This window comes from Canis aureus, chromosome 5 (genome assembly GCF_053574225.1).
Source record: "Canis aureus isolate CA01 chromosome 5, VMU_Caureus_v.1.0, whole genome shotgun sequence".
NCBI lineage: Eukaryota > Metazoa > Chordata > Mammalia > Carnivora > Canidae > Canis > Canis aureus.
This window is the reverse complement of record NC_135615.1, coordinates 10,717,309-10,737,896: the sequence shown is the minus strand read 5'-3', so window position 1 is coordinate 10,737,896 and position 20,588 is coordinate 10,717,309. Positions and strand designations below refer to the sequence as shown.

At 34.6% G+C, this 20,588-nt stretch overlaps 1 protein-coding gene across 19 annotated transcripts in view; it reads left to right on the top strand.

Moving 5' to 3' along the window:
- MLLT10 (MLLT10 histone lysine methyltransferase DOT1L cofactor) overlaps nt 1-20,588 on the top strand; it is a 248,150-nt gene that overhangs the window by 190,318 nt on the left and 37,244 nt on the right. For 15 of the 19 annotated variants that reach the window (XR_013379311.1, XM_077896853.1, XM_077896851.1 and 12 more), the window contains one exon: nt 9,991-10,038. The exons of the other annotated variants lie outside the window; for them this stretch is intronic. Coding sequence is in view for 14 of the 15 variants with exons in the window: in XM_077896853.1 (XP_077752979.1) it covers nt 9,991-10,038 (48 nt within the window). In the remaining variant the exon portion in view is untranslated. The remainder of the gene's footprint in view (nt 1-9,990; nt 10,039-20,588) is intronic. 19 annotated transcript variants of the gene reach the window in all.

Sequence of the window (20,588 nt, the reverse complement as noted above, 5' to 3'; positions counted from 1 at the left end):
GGTTTATGTGATCTCAAAAAGTTCAGAGCTCATTTTTATTAACTTAATGAAATCTGGCATATTATGATAATGTGGTTCAGTGTAGTCGATCTGTGTTGTATTTGTATTACATTGTCGGATGTTTACAAATCTATAGCAGGCATAGACACTTGTGTTGATTTTAAGGGTGGTGGTGGGGTCAAAGTGGGAAACCTATTTTACAAATGATCATTTTATTAATGAGTACATTTATTTTTAATTCTTGCTTCCTGTGTAGCCTGAATTGCAGAGTCTCAGATAATCAGTTTTCCAGATAATGTGGAGCTCTTGAACTTTAGGTATTTAGAGTATTTAGAGGAAAAGGGATTTGAAGCATTCTTGAAAATAAACTAAATATGTTACCATTCTTTGGTAGGGAAATATAAAAACAGAAGAGGTTTTTACATCTTTTTCAGTTTGCATAGTTAAATTTTACTCTTTAATTTTGGAGTATTAGAATTTAGAGACATGCTGAAAGTTTGAACAAAGCATATACTTGGAATAAAAGGAAAGTAGATAGTGGAGGGAGCAATTATAAATGAATTGCTATATAAATCCTGTACCATTATTAGCTGGCAAAGTACTGGATTGTGTCAATTTAATGGGACAGTTGTCATTTTTTCTGTATGGGTAAATTAAATGTCATTGGATTAATACAGTGAACACAGATTTTCTTTAATATTTGTGTTTTACGGGATTGGGAGAAAACACTAGAGTAGTGTACTTGTGTATACAGTAGATACTTGTGTGTTCTTAGTAACATAACCTATAAAAATGAAATAAATAATGGACTTTTTATATTTTATATTATATTTAGAAGTTTGTACCTTTTGATCTCCTTCACCCATTTTGCCTCCTCTCACCTTTTCCCAGGAAGCCACCAGACCAGTCTGTTCTCTATATTCATGAGCTTGGAAGTATTTTATTTTTTATTTTTTATTTTTTTTATTATTATTTTTTTAATTTTAGATTCCATGGATGAGATTATATGGTATTTATCTTTTTCTTTACTGTCTGACATTTCATTTAGCATAATACCCTCAAGGTCCATTCATGTCACAAATGACAAGATTTTGTTCATTTTTATAGCTGAATAATATTCTATTGTATGCATATATAACATATTGTATTTTTTAAAGATTTATTTATTTATTTATTTATTTATTTATTCATGGTATTTTAATTATCATTCACCCATTGATAGCCATTGAAAGGTTATTTCCGTGTGTTGGCTATAGTCAGTAATGCTGTAGTGAACATATGTGCATATTTTCCCAAGTTAGTATTTTCATTTTCTTTAGATAAATACCCAGAAGTGGAATTGCTGGATCATATGGTAGTTCAACTTTTAATTTTTTGAGGAACATCTAGACTTTTCTTTCTTTCTTTTTTTTTTAAGATTTTATTTATTTATTCATTCATTCATGAAAGACACATAGAGAAGCAGAGACACAGGCAGAGGGAGAAGCAGGCTCCATGCAGGAGCCTGATGTGGGACTCGATCTCGGGACTCCAGGGTCACGCCCTAGGCTAAAGGCAGGCGCTAAACCTCTGAGCCACCCAATGATTCCCCACATCTGGACTTTTCCATAGTGACTGTACCATTTTACATTCCCACTAGCACCACACAAAAGTTCCCTTTTCTCCACATCCTGGCCAACACTTAACTGTTTCTTGACTTTTTGATAATAGCTATTCTAACAGATGTGAGGTAATATCTCAGTGTGGTTTTGATGTTGGTCATCTGTATGTCTTCTTTGGAAAAATATCCATTCCGGTCCTCTACGTATTTTTTAATCAGATTGTTTGGAGTTTTTTCTTGCTATTGGGTTATGTGAGCTTTTTAAAATTTTTAAACGACTTTATTTATTTGCAAGAACAGATGAAAGCATTAAAAAAAAAGAAAGAAAGAAAGCATTAGTGAGGCAGGGAGGTGCAGAAGGAGAAGCAGATTACCCCTGAGCAGGGAGCCTGATTCAAGGTTCAATCCCAAGACTTCAGTCATGACCTGAGTGGAAAGAAGACACTTAACCAACTGAGCCACCTAGGAGCCTCAAGTTATATGAGGTTTTAAAATGTATTTTGGATATTAATGTCTTATCAGATACATAATTGGTAAATATTTCCTCCCACTCAGTGCATTGCCTTTTTATTTGGTGATGGTTTACATTTTTTAATTATTTACTTATTTACTATTTTCTTATGTAATACCTATTAGTTTGGTATACTTGTATTTTTTGTTTGGGTTGTTTTATTTTTGTTTGGGGTTTTTTTGTTTGTTTTGGTCTTGGTTTGGTTTGGTTTGGTTTGGTTTGGTTTTGGTTAATTCCAAAATATCGTGACTGATGTCAGGGAGCTTACTGCCTATGTTTTCTTCTAGTTTTATGGTCTACATTTTTCAAGTCTTCAATTTTGAGTTAATTTTTATGTACAGTGTAAGGCAGTGGTCCAGTTTCATTCTTTTGTATGTAGTTGTTCAGTTTTCCTAACACCATTTATTGAAAAGACTGTCCTGTGTATATTCTTGGCTCTTGTAAACAAATTGACCCTATATGCATGTTTTTTTAATTTACCCATACAGAAAAAATGACAACTGTCCCATTAAATTGACACAATCCAGTACTTTGCCAGCTAATAATGGTACAGGATTTATATAGCAATTCATTTCTAATTGCTCCCTCCACTATCTACTTTCCTTTTATTCCAAGTATATGCTAGAAATTCGGTAAGGAAGCATCAGCCTTAAACAACATAATAGACTGGATGGACTTGAACAGATAATTTATAGAACATTCCATTAAAAAAAAAAAGTATACATTCTTCTCAAGTGCACATGAAACATCCAAGATAGATCATATGTTAGGCCATTAAACAAATCTTAATAAATTTAAGAAGATTAAAATTATATCACATCTTTTCTGACCACAATGATATGAAACTAGAAGTTAATTATAGGAAGAAAACTGGAAAATTCATAATTATGTCAATATTGAACAGCATTGGTACTGAATAGTTAATGGGTCAAAGAAAAAATCAAAAGAGAAATAAAGATAGCTTGAGATAAAAATGAATATGTAATACACCAAGATTTATTGGATGCAGGAAAAACGGTTTTAAGAGGAAAGTTCATAGCAGTTCATGCCTACCTCAGGAAACAAGAAAAATCTCAATGTAACTTTACTCCTCAAGAAACTAGAAAAAAAAAAAAAGAAAAAATGAAGTCCAGAGTTGGTAGAAGGAGGGGAATAACAAAAGATTAGAACAATTAATTAGAAGACTTTGTTATTCTAAGTGAAGAGTGGTCAGTATAGATCAATGAAACTAAGACCTGCTTCTTTGAAAAGATAAACAAAAATTGACAAACCTTTAGACTCACCAAGAGAAGAGGACTCAAGGAAGAAATGGAAGAGGAAATTATAACTGATAATGTATAAATACAGAGGATCATAAGAGAGTACTGTGAACAAATACATATTCTAACAAAACAGACAACCTGAAGAAATGGGTGAATCCTAGAAACATACGTGAATCATGATGAAATGAAAAATCTGAACAGACTGATAACTGTAATGAAATTGAATGAAATTGAATCAGTAATCAGAAACCTCCCAACAAACAGAAGTTCCAGGGGCAGGTGGCTTCACAGGTAAATTCTACCAGACATTCAAAGTAGAGTTAATATCAGTCCTTCTCAAACTCTTCCAAAAATCAGAAGTGGGAAAACTCTTCCAAACACATTTTACTAGTTCAGCATTACCCTGATGCCAGAACCAGATGAGGACACCACAAAAAGGAAATTATAGTGGGGTATCCTCTTGATGAGCATAGATGCAAGAATCCTCAAGAAAATATTAGCAAAATAAATTCAGTAATATTAAAAGTGTCATGTATCCTTGATCAAATGGGATTTATTCCAGGGATACAAGGATGGTTCAATATCTGCAAGTCAGTCAATGTGAGATATACCACAATTGCAAAATGAAGGATAAAAATTACATGATTATCTCAGTAGATAAAAATTACTTAAAAAGTTCAGTTTTATGATAAAAACTTTCAACTAAATGGCTGTAGAGGGGAACATACCTCAATATTATAAAGGCCGTATGTAGCAAGTCCACAACTAATATTATACTTGACAGTGAAAAGCCAAAGGATTTTTCTCTAAGATCAAGAACAAAACAACACTTACCACTTTTATTCAACATAGTGTTAGAAGTCCTAGCCAAAGCAATTAAGCAAGAAAAATAAATAAAAGGCATCCACATTAGGAAATAGTAAACTCATTACTTGCAGATGGCATATTATATATAGAAAACCCTGAAGACTTCATCATAAAAGTGTTAGCATTAGCTAACAAATTCAGTAGTGTTGCAGGATGCAAAATCAATACACCAGAAGGTATCACTTAAATCATTTCCAAAGTTAGCATTTATTAAATAATTTTGGCTCTAGTGCCTTTCTTAGTTAACTTTTCATAAACTGCTTGTGACTAGTTCTGGCTGCCAATTCCTTGCAGAGAAATTGTCGACCGCTCTGTTTTGAAGCTTTTTGTATTAAACTAAAACAATTCTCTTTTTTATGAAATAAAATATTTCAGAATTACAGAAAATACAGTCCAAAACAACCATCATGAACTTATTACTGATTTAACACCTAGTAATATTTTGCCATATTTTTGTAGCTCCTTTTCCAATTTATGAAATATCGGATACATTTTAAGCAATTCATATATGCACTGTAGCACACAATAATAAAATAATACCAAGGAACCTAATACCAATTTAAAAAATAGAACATTTTTAATGTTGTTGCATCTAGTGCATGGTCTTCACCATTGTATTCCCCAAAGTTTAACTACTACCTGAATTTTACATCCTTTGCTTTGTTCTGAATGTGTGTCTAAAAGTACACCCTTTATCCTATTTTCATTCTTCTCTTTTCCAGAGTAAATGGTATTCTTCTACTTATCCAGTATCTCTACCCCCCAAAATATTTAATGAGATAAAATTCACAAAACATTGAGGTTACCCTTTTAAACTATTTAAAAGTATATCATTTAGACATTTTTAGTATATTTACAACGTTCCTGTCACCACTATTTCCAGAACATTTTCATCAAGCCATCATCCCGAGCTCCCCTCCCTGCTAAATCACCCAAGAACCACTAATCTACCTCAGGTCTTTATGGATTTGCCTATTTTGGATGTTTCATATATAGAGAATCATACAATATGTGGTCTTTTATGTTGGTGTTTTACTTAGCATAAAGTGCTCGTGTTTTTTAAGCATAAGGTTTATCCTATAGCATGTATCAATCAATACTTTATTATTTTTTTAATGGCTGAATAACACATTGTATGAATATACCACATTTTGTTTGTTTACTGGTTGATGGGCATTTGGATTGTTTCTACTTCTTCGTTCGTAAGAAAGATGTTGCTGTGAAGATTCATGTACAAGGTTTTGTGTGAACATATGTTTTTATTTGTTTTGAGAATACACTTAGGAATAGAGTTTATTCTTTTTTTTTTTTAAGTAGGCCTTTACTTTATGAGAGCATTTCAGTATCTTTTATGATTTTGAGTATTCTTTGTTTTATTCCCAGTATTCTCTCCTATACTTTTTTTACTTCTCCTGCACATAGTCCCTTGGAAAATATCTTACACATGCCTATAGCTTCAGCTATCATTGATGCTTATTAGATCCCCAAATCTGTGCATCCAATGTAGAATTTTCTCTTGAGTTCCAGGCTCATTTCCAACAATCTAATAAATCTCAGTTACCCTTATTTTTCCCATTTAAAGCCTGCTTCTTCTCTTGTGTTCCTTATCTCTGTGGTGATTTAGTCACCTAACTCAGTTATGCTAAGGAGTTAAACTAAACTCTGCCTTCTCATTTTTTGGTTATTATTATTTTTAGAGGTTTTTCCTGTTATTCATCACTTGTTTTCTCCATTATATTCTCACTGCCCCTACTTGGGTATTCCAACATAATTTGTCATATGAACTCTTTCTGCAACCTTCAAACCTTCATTTCATTATCTAGTTCATTCTCTAGCGCTACCAGAATCAGTGGCCTATTTAAAAATGCAAATCAGACTATGTCACTGTCTTACTTAAATCCTTTTAGAATTGTATGGTATTTATGAGATGAAATTAATATTTTTTTAGGATAGCATGTGGAGTTTTTCATAATATGCCACTTACCAGACTCTCCAGTCTCCTCTTTTCAACTTTATGATGCATTAGTATAACTTAAATCTATGATTTAGACTCTAGTAGTGTCTGCTGATATGATCTTCCTTCTTAATCTACTGAAAGAACTTAAAAGTAAGCATAGTTGTGCTCCTGCAAATTTTTTTCTGATACTTTTTGATAGACTTATAACTCAAATAAAAACCCAAAACCAAACGCCACAGACTTCAGGATGTTCTCTTTCTCTCTCTAGTTTTTTTTTTTTTTTTTAAGATTTTATTTATTCATAAGATAGAGAGGCAGAGGGAGAAGCAGGCTCCCTTCAAGGAGCCTGATGTGGGACTTGATCCCGGGACTCCAGAATCATGCCCTAGGTGGAAGGCGGACGCTCAACTGCTGAGCCACCCAGGGATCCCCTAGTTTTTTTTGTTTTTTTGACTTCTGGATTCTCATATGCAGTGTTCTAATGTTCTTTCTTTAGTTTATATCTACTGCTTCTCTAGACAATTTTTTTTGCTTTTGTGATTTATATCTTAGTTATATTTGTCTCACCTTTATGAAACAACAATAAAAAAGTTTTCCATTACACATTTGAGGCTCTGAAAAGTTTGAAAGACTGGATTATACTCATTTATTCTCCAGAATATAATGCAAAATGTTTTATTATATAGACCTTCATAAAATGAAAATCTTTTATTTTAGTGAGACTTGTTTTAAGAATCTAATGAAGGTATAAGAACCAAGGAAATATCATGTATTAATAGTCATAGGTGTTGAGAGTTTTAAGCATACATCCTAACTTGATATTTCTCATAGAGGATCTAAGAACTTAATAGGCAGTTGTTCTTCTGGGTGTGTGCATATAATATTCCATAAACTTTTGAAATTGGTGCTTTCTGATAAGGAAATAAGATTATCATCAATACAAAGAAATGCTTTTGGGAAAACCCTTCAATCTAAAAAAAAAAAAAAAATAGGTGTAGTGTGATGAATTTTTTGTGACCAGAGAAAATTCAGGTAACTTAAAAGTTAAGAGAAATAATACTAAGATTATTATCTCAGTAAAGGAAAAAGAGAACAGTTAGGAGAAAGATACAACGTAAAAATCTTGTGGTAGAATTTAGAAACTTTTAAGGCAATTAGGAAAGACAGAGTAATCATTTAAATATCTTAAATATTTATTTATTTATTTTAGAGAGAGCCCATGTGTAAGCTGAGGAAGGGACAGAGGGAGAAAGAGAGAATTTCAAGCTGACTCCTCACTGAGCACAGAGCTTGATATGGGGGGCTCAGTCTCAAGACCCTGAGATCATGACCTGAGCTGAAATCAAGTCAGAAAGTTAATCGACTGAGCCATCCAGGCTCCCTTCATTTAAGTTTTTTGAAAAATAATATATGGAGGGGCACCTGGGTGGCTCATTTGGTTAAGCATCTGACTTTGGCTCAGGTATGATCTTTGGATCCTGGGATCAAGCCCCCTCTTTGGGCTCCCTACTCAGTAGGGATCTACTCCCTTACCTGTTGCCCCTCCCCCCACTCGTGTGTGTGCTCTCTCTCTCTCTCTCAAATAAATAAATGGTATCTTTAAAACAAAACAAAACAAAGCATATGGAGAGAAAGCTTTTAAATATATGCCCGTGAAATGTAGTGCCTTGCATTTCATGGCATTTTGTTTTATGGTAGTGCCTTAGAACTACCCAGCTTGACTAAGTGATTTTAGATTTCGTGATGCTGCTAAACTTTAAGTATGACTTCTTGGCTTCATTTAGTAGGTATGATTAAAATGCTTATAGTGATAAAACAAATTATATATATATATACACAAAAAAAAATAATAACTATATAATAAACAATATAAAACAAACATTTTATATACATATTAAAGCAAACTACAATCCCTATATATGAAGATGTACATATATGTACATTTTTAAGACAGCATGAGCATGAGTGGGGGAGGGCTTGGGGGAAGAACAGAGGGAGAGGAGGGGGGAAAAAGAGAGAGAGAGAGAGAGAATCTTAAGCAGGCTCCATGCCCAGCACAGAGCCCAACAGGGCTTGATCTCATGACCTGAACCAAAATCAAGAGTTAGACACTTAACCTACTGAGCCATCCAGGTGCCCCTATAATTTGCTTTTATATAGTCCATTTGAAAACTAACATATCATCTGCCTGGTTTTCATTGTTCTGTTTCAGGTATGACTTTACTTTAGTGCTTTTTAGGTTGTTTAACAATTTATTTATTTAGTAGTTCTTCTTACTAGATTATAAGCTCATTTAGAGTAGGGGTTGAGTTTTATTCACCTTTATTTTATTGGTATTTAGCTTATCATCTACTTGATATTCCATAAGTGCTGAATGAGTAAATCACTGATTGTCAGTTGCTACGCAGTCCTGGGAGAGGTTTCATATATTTTTGGACATACATTCATTTTCTTTGGGAATTAAACTTTGCATTGGGTGGTTCTTATTTCTCTCAGAGTGGTAACTTGGTTCTTTGCTGTAATAATGGAATTGGTTCATTTGTTTGTCTTGGCAATTCTCATTTTTATATAATTTTGAAATAGTAGATTAAAAGCTAAGGAGCTTAGATCTATTTTCACCAGTAATATATTGCTAATTGATTTCTATGTCCCGTTTAGTATGCTTTTAAATTTTCTTTAATTATGGTACTTACAGTTTGTCACGATCATGCTCATGAAACAAATCTCATTTGATGGAGGAGGCAAAGTGATGTCAACCAATTATTCATAAATATCTGCTATAGGATTGAGGATAAGTATGAATGCTAATTGATTTTAGGGATGAATGTTCTTCAAGAATGGAATCCTACTCATGTTTGTCATAACAGTTTGTAGGAAACTAGATCTTTGTTCTTTACATGTGTCCCCTCTTCATTTCAGGGAAGCATTAAGAAGGTAGGGTCTAAGAACAGAGATGAGCAATAATCATAGGCATAATCACAGCCTATTAATCTTTTGAGATTCACCATACATAATGAGTTATTACTGATAGGAGAAGTTGTTGCTATGATCAGTGTGGAGATTGAGAACCATTGATCTAGATCATGCTAGATCTAATTTCTCTTTAATCACAATAGACTTGATTTTCCTTCTTGCTATATACTTGGGAGTATTCTTTATTTTTATACATTGTTACATCCCAGGATGCAACAAATGCTACTGTTTGTTGAAATGTTTGTTTCTGTGCAGGAACTAATTTGACTAATAATATATAGCCTTGCTAAGTAGTATAAGACATGTACAATAGATAAGACAGTAAGACCTTTTCCATTTCAAATCAGCCAAGCTATTTGTCTATTGGATCACTCTAAGTTTCTGGAAGGTAGGCTTCAGAGACTTAAGTCATAAACACAGAAAGATATTAACATTTGGATGGTGAATCAGCCACTGGGGAGAAAAAGTAATTTTCAGTATGCATGTTAACTACTACAAAGCAAAATGAATTTATGAGTGTCTCATTGAAACTGCAAGAGAGAAAGAACCTGAAAAGTGAAGGGATTAGTATAAATGGAAATGAATTTATGAGAATTGCTTTTAAATTAATTAAATGATAATGCCATTAGCAATCTATTTAGAATGTTGCCTTTTTTTATTTTAGTGAAAACAAATTTATGATTTTTATATTTTCCATAGTTTTTTGTTTGTTTTACTTTAACCCCCTATAATGTCTTAAATTTCTCAATTTATACTTGTCATGGTAGTTTTTAGAAACTGGTTATTAAAAATTCAAAATTAAAGTGTGTCTTTTCTTTAGACAGAGATGACAATTCTACACTAACAAAGCAGGAACTTAAATTCATAGGTATGTACCAAATTCAAACTTTAAGAGTAATAGTGTTAATCTTTTTTTTTTTTTTAAGATATTATTTATCCATTCATGAGAGACAGAGAGAGAGGCAGAGCTATAGGCAGAGGGAGAAGCAGGCCCCATGCAGGGAGCCCAATGCGGGACTCGATCCTGGGACTCCAGGATCACGCCCTGGGCTTGGAAGGCAGGTGCCAAACCACTGAGCCACCCAGGGATCCCTGTAATAGTGTTAATCTTAATGTAGCATAGAAACCTTCCCATATAAAGCAGTAGTAGGGATCTGTCGTCCCAAAAATAATAACTGAAAGAAATTCTCCATAATTCTGGATGGTCTCCATAATTCTGGGATGAACTATTAATTATATTCTTTGATTGTTTATACTTGTTTGGACTTGATATATTTCCTAAGTAAGACACTGCAGGGTAGGTTTTAGGATTTCTAAAATTACTTGCCTGTCAAGGGTCTAGATGCCTAGGTGTTTGATATTTAAGACCACTTTCTACATCTATGACCCTTCTCTCTCATTAAGGAAAAGAAGAATCTGAAACCATACTCTATGATTTATAATAATTTTCTAATTGAGTAGTTTTCAAATACTTTTGGATCAGTTGAGAGTGTGTATATTCTGAATCCACTCATCTTAACCAGTTCATGTATGCATCTACTGCACCCCTTTTCCTCCCCTAAAATCCTCAGTTTCACATCTTAATCAGATTAATGTTGCAGCCTATGAGGACATGCACGTGGAGCTTTTCCTTCTCAACGGTGTTTTAGCCTTTTCTCATTTGGAAAGTATAAAGTTCTTTCTGTATCTAAAATCACAGTCATTTACTTTGGGGAAATAGTTGTATTGCAAGTGCATCCTTTCAGGAACATAAAATCAAAAAGATAAATATGTATATAAATAATTTTAAGACATATAGTTATAACTTCCTTAATGATCTTTAGTATAAAAAGAGTTCAAGGTCAGAGAAGCTTACTTTTAGCTGAGGGAGTATGCTGCCCAGAGACTATAATATTTTACCTGATGCTTAAAGAAATGAGTAAAATTGAGCAAGTTGGAAATTGGGATCAGGGCTAGACTCAAAGTCCCTGGAATAAAAGTAGCACAATTTGTGACACATAGGTCTGTGAAGTGATGGGATATTGGTATTTGACATGAAATATATGAAAAATAATAGCCTTAGATACTAGCCAAAGGAGTTGGAAATAGTTGGTAGTTGGGAAATAGTTTGAATTGGGGAAAAAAATAAAACATATAGTTAGCCAGATGCACCTGGTGCATCTGGCTCTAGCATATAAGATTATTGAAAGAAAATAAAAAGATTATTGAAAGAGCTAGAGAACAGAAAACCTAGTTAGATTTTTGTTGTAATCTAGCCAAATGTATTGAAGGCCTGAATGAGGGTAATGGAAGTCAGACTAGTGGGACATATATTCCCAAAAAGAACTCGTAGTATTTGTCAATAAATTGAATGGCTATGGCTGGAGAGGATGGATATTCATTTGCCAACAAGCTGTTCAGGTAGAGATGTTTAGCGTGCAAATGAATAGATGAGGTTAGAGTTTGGGCATGAAGGAGAATTGGAAATAAATCCATATAGGTGTTAAATAACAAACTGTGAGGTTGGTCATGGGTGAGCAAGGTTGGTGGAGAAGACAAAGAGGTTAGACCAGGTTTATTTTAAGATAGGAAAGTCTTTTTTTTTTTTTTTTTTTTAAGATAGGAAAGTCTTAATAGGTGGAAAGGAGGACTCTGGAAAGATAAAAGGTTAAGATGCAAAAAAAAATTTTTTTTTTAATGAACCAAAGAACTGGACAGATGAGAGAGACAAGTAGGAAATTTTAACTTAAAGGAAGACAGAGGAAATAACTGTGGAAACATTCAGTATAAAATAAAAAATGAGTTTTTTTAACGTCCCTATTTGGGGTTAATTAATGTTTAAGTTAGTAGAAACTTTAGAAGTAGGTTTCCCCCCAAAAGAAATGATTACTTTCAGGTATACATTGATAACTTGAGTGTGTTTACAAAAGTGTTATCCTGTTAGTGTACTTGAGAAAAATATTTGAATGATTAAAAACTAGTGATAAATAATGATACCTAAATGTGTAAAGACTGTACTTCTCAAGTACTTTCTTTTGTAATCCTCAGTGTTTCCTGAGAAGTTATCTCCTCTCTTCCTCTATTCTTTATCAAGACTGTGTCTTTTATTCTGTTCTCTGCCTACTCCTAACTGAATCAGTCACCAAGTAGTACCTTCTAAATATTTTTTCTAATTAATTTGAAGTTTCCTATACATGACTTTTTACATTTAATTTATTATTTTCAAAATTCCGATCTCTCACAGCTGTGGGTTGGCTCAGATCCTTATCATCTCTTGCACAGATTGTTGTATTAGTCTCCTTATGGTTTTGTCAGTATAGCTGGAGTTGATTAGGTGGGCTGACTCAAGCCAATATGGGAGAAGTGAAGAATGACAATCATTTGTCATGAAAACATTACTATCAAGAATGCCAAATGCTGCTTATCTTACTCTTCTTAAAGAAATCTTGGGAAAATGAGTTATAATTGGGAGGTTACTTGGTTGGTGAACCTGACATCAGAATAAGGACAATTAGTTAGATCATGTTTAAAGATTATCACCATCTCAATAATGTTCTTTTTTTCTCTGTATAATGCAGTTGATTGCTTTCTTAAGTAGCATTTCAGGATCTCTGGATATGTGTATGTGCATACTCCTGACAGCAGAAACAATATTTTTATATAATAATAGCTAGGTATTTGGAATTATGCTTCTCAGACATTTTTGTCATTATGCTTGTAGTATTTGGAGCAACTAATATATTATTCAAAAGGTGTGTATCAAAAACATATTCAGAGTTGTTTCTGGATGTGTCAAGATATAGGAGACCTTATTTATTTATTTGACAGAACACAAGCAGTGGGGACAGCAGGCAGAGGGAGAGGGAGAAGCAGGCTCCCCACTGAGCAGGGAGCCCAATGCAGGGCTCGATCCCACAACCCTGAAGTCATAACCTGAGCCAAAGCAAGTGCTTAACCAACTGAGCCACCGAGGTGCCCCCCCCCCCCCAATTTTTTTTAAGATTTTATTTATTTATTTGAAAGCAAGAGAGAGGGAGCACACAGAGGGAGAGGGAGAAACAGACACCCCACTGAGCAGAAAAGCCTGATGTGGGGTTCCTTCCCAGAACTGTTGGGTCATGACTTGAGCCAAAGGCAGACGTTTAACTGACTGAGCTACCCAGGTGCCCCAAGACCAAAAGTAATCAATTCATGTTGGCAGTGCTAGAAAATCTAATTTTCTACCCAAATCAGTCCTAAAGAAACTATGAAGAGAAAATAAACCAGTGCATTGAACATAAAAGACATGAGGGAAAATAATAATTTGAAACAAAATATTTAAGAGAAACAAGTAGAAATTTTAGGTATACAAAACTGTAATTGTCAAATTGAAAAATGCAATAGATAAATAACAATGGATACAGTGAGGAACAAAAATAATTAATGGGTTTTATATATATTTAAAATAAACACAATATGATACGGAGGATAAAAGTAAGACTTCAGATCAAAGGAACCCCAGAAAGGGAGAGAGAAAATGGACAGGAGGAAATAATCTGAAAAAATAAAATTCCTTAAAAAAAGATGAGAGATCTTAGATTAAAGTGGCCCATAGAGTGCCAAAGGAAAAAAAAAAGTGTAGGAAAAAAATCCTTGTCTACACCTATTATAGGAGACGTTTTAAAATATCAGAGACAGGAAAAGAATTCTAAAACATGGACTATTAAGATGAAATTCTTTTTAGAGAGAGATCTATAAGGACTATATAGAAGTAAGTTCAGTTCTAAGATATGAAAGGCTAGATTTAAATCATTTGAGATTTAACAGAGGTAATTATAGAAAAATCGGAAGTAATAGGAATATAACAATTATAGTTGTATTTCTTATAGCATCTCCAGAATTCAATTATCAAATGATATTTAGGTAGCTTACGTAGCAACTTGGAAATATATCTGTGGTATATTTTCCCTGACACCAAATCCAGAACAACAAAGTATATATAATGCATAAAATAAAGGATTATCAATTTCTTATTATATTCTGTTTTCATGGTGCTCATGTTCTATTGGAAGAGTAAGAAATATAAATGAATAATTGCAGAATAAAACATTAGACAAATTATGATGGCTATTTAAAATAATAGATTTGAGAGTACTTTTTTTTAAAAGATTTTGCTTATTGGGGCGTCTGAGTGGCTCAGTGGTTGGGTGTCTGCCTTCGGCTCAGAGCATGATCCTGGGATCCAGGATCGGGTCCCACATCGGGCTCCTTGCAAGGAGCCTGCTTCTCCCTCTGCCTATATCTCTGCATCTCTCTCCGTGTGTCTTTCATTAATAAATAAATAAAATCTTTTAAAAAATAAAAATAAAAGATTTTACTTATTAATTCATGAGAGAGATCGAGAGGCAGAAACATAGGGAGAGGGAGAAGCAGACTCCCTGTCAGGAGCCTGATGCAGAACTAGATCCCAGGACCGGGATCATGACCTGAGGCAAAAGCAGACGCTCAACCGCAGAGCCACTCAGGTGCCCAGGGAGTAGTTTTGTTCTTGTCTTCATTTTTAAAAATTGATTGTGGTCATTGCTTATGTGTTTTTATTTAAATCATAGAAAACTTTTAATGAAGAATGGCAAATTGTTTTAATAGCTGCCACACCGAGTAAGAGTATGTTCTTCATTTTCATTGGCAATTTTTTTTCCTACTACACCTTCCTTTTAATTTCCTTAAGCCAAAGAAACAGGAAAAAAAATCACTGTGTTATGTGCTTCATGATATTTGTCATCTAGATCTAGGTATATGATTGATACTTTAGGTAAGTCTCCTTCTTAGTTGAAATACTTTCCTTCGTTAATCTGACTACCTGTATTTCTGACCACCTGTATTTCTATACTTCATCTGAGCTAAGCTTTTTTAGAAAAAAAAAATCACACCATGTATACACTCATTATTATAGATTTGTGATACTAGCCTTAACTGACATATAAATTGCTTGGCAATATTAATGTACATCTCTAAGAAACTCTCTTTTGCCACGATTGTTTTTGTTTGTTTTAACTTTTACTGCCAGTGAAAATTTCATCTTTTCATCACCCAATTCTGCAAACCTACTTGATACGCATCTGTCCTCTTTTCTTTTTCTCCAGTCCTGCTTGTAATCCAAGGCTAGTCTTGTGCTCTAGATCTCTGCCTTCTGTGCCCTCTTAGAGACCTTGTCATTTTAGTTGCTTTACCCTCTCACCATCACTTTTCTTTTCCCATCTACATGCTCTAGTGTTTTTCCTCTTGAAAAGGCACGAAAGAACCCAAAGCTTCCTTTGATCCCACATTCCTATTCATGTACCTACCCCTCAAACTGTTCTACCTCCACTCCCTCATTTAAGATTTTTCTCTTTGTTTTTGGTGATATGTCTGAATGTGACTTTATTCTTCTTAAGACCTCTTTGCTTCCTGATTGAGTGAATTCATGTCTTTTATCAATTCGGGACTGTAGCCATTATATTTTAAAATCAATAGATCAATATTCTTCCTATTCTTCAGTAATTTTTGTTAGCCATATTTGGACTTTCATTCTGTCCTTTATGTCCCTTAACCTTGCTTTTATAATTTCCATTTCCTAATCTCTCTGTACTGTATCTGGGTAGTTTCTTTTCATCTTTTTTTGGTCCCAAACTCATCATCTCTTTAGCTCTATTAATTTATTGTTTTACCTGCTTATTAATGAGTAAAGATTTTTAGTGAACATGTTTTTCCAAATTTTTGGAATTCTTTGTGGTCTGGTTTGTTTTTCTTTTTCTTCTCTTGTTTTTAAGAATGTGTAGTCCTTTTCTCATATCTAAAAATACTCTTTATTTTGAAACAGTCCCAAACTTAAGAGTATAGTATACAGAACTGTATCTGCGCAAATCATTTGAGTCTAAGTTGCAGATAAGTGCCACATCAGCCATGAATACTTAAGTAATCTTTACAGATAAGGACATTTTCCTGTTCACAGTACAATGATCAATAAAAGGAAAATAACATCACTGTAGTTCTACCATCCACTCTTAAGATGCTGTTCAAATTTTGGCAGTTGTTTCAGAATTTTATAGGATAGTTATTTTTGGATTTGGTTAATTTTTTTTTCATTATTAGTGTCATGTTATGTTTTTTTGGAGCAAGATACCACACACACGATCCATTGCATGTATCATATGGCACATAATCCAGTATTTCCAATGAAAAGGTTTTCTTTTCCCCTTTATAATTAGTATATATATTTGGAATTAACTGTGAAACTATATAAATATCCCATTCCTCATCAGACTTTCAGTTTGTCAGTATGGACTTACAGATTTGTGTAAGTTATGATCTATTTATTGTGATGCTCAGATTGTTCACAGAATAGCTGGTGGGAGCCGCTTTAAGCTGGCAGTGTGTCCTTTTGACATATCCTCATTATTTGAAGCCTTCCTTATTTTCTGGTATTACAAATATATTCGTTTTCTATTGCTGCCATAGCAAATTACCACAAAATTAGCAACTTAAAAGCACTCAAGTTTATTAGCACACAGTCAGGAGTCTGGGTTGGATTAGCTGGTTTCTCTGCTTAGTCTCACAAGGCTAGGATCAAGGTGTTGACTCCCTGGGCTCTTAGTATTAGGAGACTCTAGGATTAATTCACTTCCAAGCTCTTTTAGGTTGTTGGCAGAATTCAGTTTGTTCCTTGCAGTTGAAGGACTGAAGGTCATCATTTCCTTTCTGGCTGATGGCTGAGGGGTCTCCCTTAGCTCCTCAAGGCTTCTTCTTTTTTTTTTTTTTTTAAAGATTTTATTTTATTTATTCATAGAGACAGAGAGAGAGAGACAATGAGGCAGAGACACAGGCAGAAGGAGAAGCAGGCACCACACAGAGAGCCTGACATGGGACCCGATCCCGGGTCTCCAGGATCACGCCCTGGGCTGCAGGCGGCGCTAAACCGCTGCGCCACCAGGGCTGCCCAAGGCTTCTATCCCATGCTTTTACATGTCACATCTTAGAGCCAGCAGAGGTGAGTTGAATCCTCTGACTTCCCCTTCCAAGGTGAGATCTCTCGTTTTCTCTTCTGTTAATCTCCCACTGACTCTTTTGCCTTTTGTCTTCTGTTTTTATGGGTTCATGTGATTACACTGGGCCTACCTATATAACCCAAGATTTTCCACCTATTTTAAGGTCATCTTTTTTTTTTTTTTTTTTTTTTTTTAAATTTTTATTTATTTATGATAGTCACAGAGAGAGAGAGAGAGAGGCAGAGACACAGGCAGAGGGAGAAGCAGGCTCCATGCACCGGGAGCCCGATGTGGGATTCGATCCCGGGTCTCCAGGATCGCGCCCTGGGCCAAAGGCAGGCGCCAAACCGCTGCGCCACCCAGGGATCCCTAATCAGTAATTAAGGTCATCTAATCAGTACCTTAATTCAGTCTGCCAAGTTTCTTCACAAGTAGTACTTTGATTAGTGTTTGAATAATTTGAGGAAGGGAAGTATGGGCTGGTGAGTGGGTATCACTAGAATTCTGTCTACCTCAGCAAGATATGCCAGGTTCCTCTTTTTTATAGACTGTTGTTTCTTTCTTACACTTTTAATTCCTCTGTGTAGGTTCTTAATCATTTAAAATACTCATCTCATAACCTTTATTTGCTCTATTTTCTAAGGTTTTTGAAGGACAGTAAAATAATAGTGTTTGTGTGTGCTAATTTGTGATTAAGGGGATTATTTTCTTCTGTGTTTTCTAACTTTGTACTGTGAACTCATTTTATAGCCTGGGTCGAGGATTTATCCCTTCAGAGAGGTTTTGTATTTGCTTCTATTGGATACTCAAGTGACAGTATCACCTGGCCCCATCTTAATTTAAATTTTGGGATTTACCAGACCAAGCACATAATGTAAATTCAGACCCAGCCCCTGTTTGAAGGAAAGATTGTGGCAATAAATTCTAAGGGCAGACTTTTCATCTTCTATCCAGAGCTCAAAGCTAATTGGACCGACTCCCTTGTCCTTTCCCTATGCTGTGAATATTTGTGTTTTGTGTTTTGTAGGGTTTTGGTGGGGGAGTGGTGTTGCAGGTGCAAGGGCTGATCTGTCGTTCCCCAGAAATATAGCTCTTGTAAAGTCTAATCTTTTTTTTTTTTTAAAGATTTTATTTATTTATTTATGAGAGACACAGAGAGAGAGAGGCAGAGACCCAGGCAGAGGGAGAAGCAGGCTCCAAGCAGGGAGCCCTATGTGGGACTCGATCCCGGGTCTCCAGATCACACCCTGGCTGAAGGCGGAGCTAAACCGCTGAGCCACCTTGGCTGCCCTGTAAAGTCTAATCTATATAAACAGGATCTTACCAGGCTTAATTTTTCATCCATTTGGAGGCTCAAGGTGTCCTCTTTTCCTTGTGGGCATTAAAGCCAAAGCTCCTAGGTCACTGACACAAGTTGGCTTCTTTAGGAGCAACCTATTAAAGCTTTTTCTTGTACTTTCCTTAGGATTTCCCTTACTGTCTTATGGGCTTAATTGTTCATTTTTAGGTCATTTTTTAAGTAGGGAGGTTTTGGGGTTGCCTGGATTACCTCATTGCCAGAAATAGAAATTCTCCCATTGATTTATTTTTCAAACCACTTTATGCTGGCTCTGCAATTACTGCTGTACTCAGGTCAGAAATAGTTTTCACACTGCCAAGTCTAGTGGATGTTCTTCAGTCATTATCCTAGATGATATCTTAGCATATTTGTTTTTGTTGAGACTTCCAGCTACTGGAACCTCCTTTCCTTTCCTTTCTCTCTCCCTTTCTGGTCCTATCCTGTCTTGTTCTTTCCCTTACCTGTTCTCTTCTAACACTATACTTAACTTGGCTGTCCTATTATTTTGACCATTTCTTACTAATGTTCTTTTGGCTTCTCCTTTATCCTAGTTTAGTTTGAAATTCTTTAAGGCTCAGTCTTGAGCCTTTGCTTTTCTCACTCTAAAATTTTAACCAAATTTAAGAACTTAAAATCTTGTGTCCAAACTATTTCAATAGGTACTTAAATTATCTCTCTGATTCTGGTCTCCCATTGTCTTTCAAGGCATTGTTTACATTGTATCCAAGATGATCTCTTAAAAATACAGTTCTGATCATACCACTATCTTGGTTAAAATGCTTTAATGGCTTCCTGTTAGAATGAAACTGAAAAGTCCTTTATGACCTGCAAGGTTCTACATGAGCTGGCTCTTAGGGTGACTTCTAGCTTCATCTTAAGCATTTTATTTCTTTTCATATTATACTCCATTGGCTGTATCAGTTAGGGTTCATTATATTTAAGCCACAGAAGTGAACTCTTTCAAATTTAAGCAAAAAAGGAATTTATTGGATATGTACAGTTATTTTAGAAAATTAAAGGAAATACCCTATCCCTGACCTCCGAGAGGAGAGAAATAGGGTAGATTCAAGGGCTAGGTAAATAAGAATTAATAGAATCCTTGTATTACTGCCATTAGATTAACAGGTCTGACCATTTTCTGCCCTTGTGTGTATGCCTTCAAGATTTAAATTCCCAGGAGAGACCATTTCAGCTTGGGTTGCATATTTATCCCTGGGCTGAGAGCGGATGAAATGGGGGAGGGGTACTTTCTTGAGAGAAAATAGGATGTTATTTGGACACGAAATGGGAGAGAATTCTGGGCAGATAAAAACAAAAGAAATGGATCTCTCTTCCTTTTAGTTTGTGTTACTTCTTCACAGAGGCCTACTCTGCTCATTTTAATTAAGTACCCCTTATATTCTGTCACCGCATAGTCTGCTTTTTCATTATAGCATAGTATTTGTGTGATTATTTAATGTCTGACTTCTTCACTTTAAAAACCATAAATGGAAGGATGATACCTATTTTTTTTGTTTGTAGTATCTTTGTCTAGTGTTTTATCTGGGTATATTAGGCACATAATATTTGTAGAATGTTGTAGAAAACAGAGTCAGCTATGCAATGTTTAATTGATTATGTCAAAATAACATTAAAAATACTTTTAGAAATTTTATAATGAAATAGGAAAACATGTTAAGTATAAAAGGATTAAAAATTTTTAATATATAGGCAGCTGTATGAAGCTAAACAAAACCATGGACTTATATACCAAAAAGTTTGAGGATACATAAGAATGTCAACAGTGTGTGTGTATGATTTTTTCCCTGTTTTCCCATCTATTTAAGATTTTTAATAATTAGTGTGTATTATTTTTATAGGTAAAATAAAAAAGAAACAATACAGAATTGTCCATATCTTTGTAAAAGTAGAGCAGCCTAAGAAATTGTTAATGCTTGCCTAACGAGATTTAGGAACACCTGTATTCCATCAGGATGGCCAAGAGTCTCAGGAGAGAAAACTCTAACTTTCTCTAAATTTTATTTTACCCTCTTTGAGTAATGAATGTGTTGATCGTATAGAGACATATTCCACTATCTAGAAAGGGGAAGCCAGAAT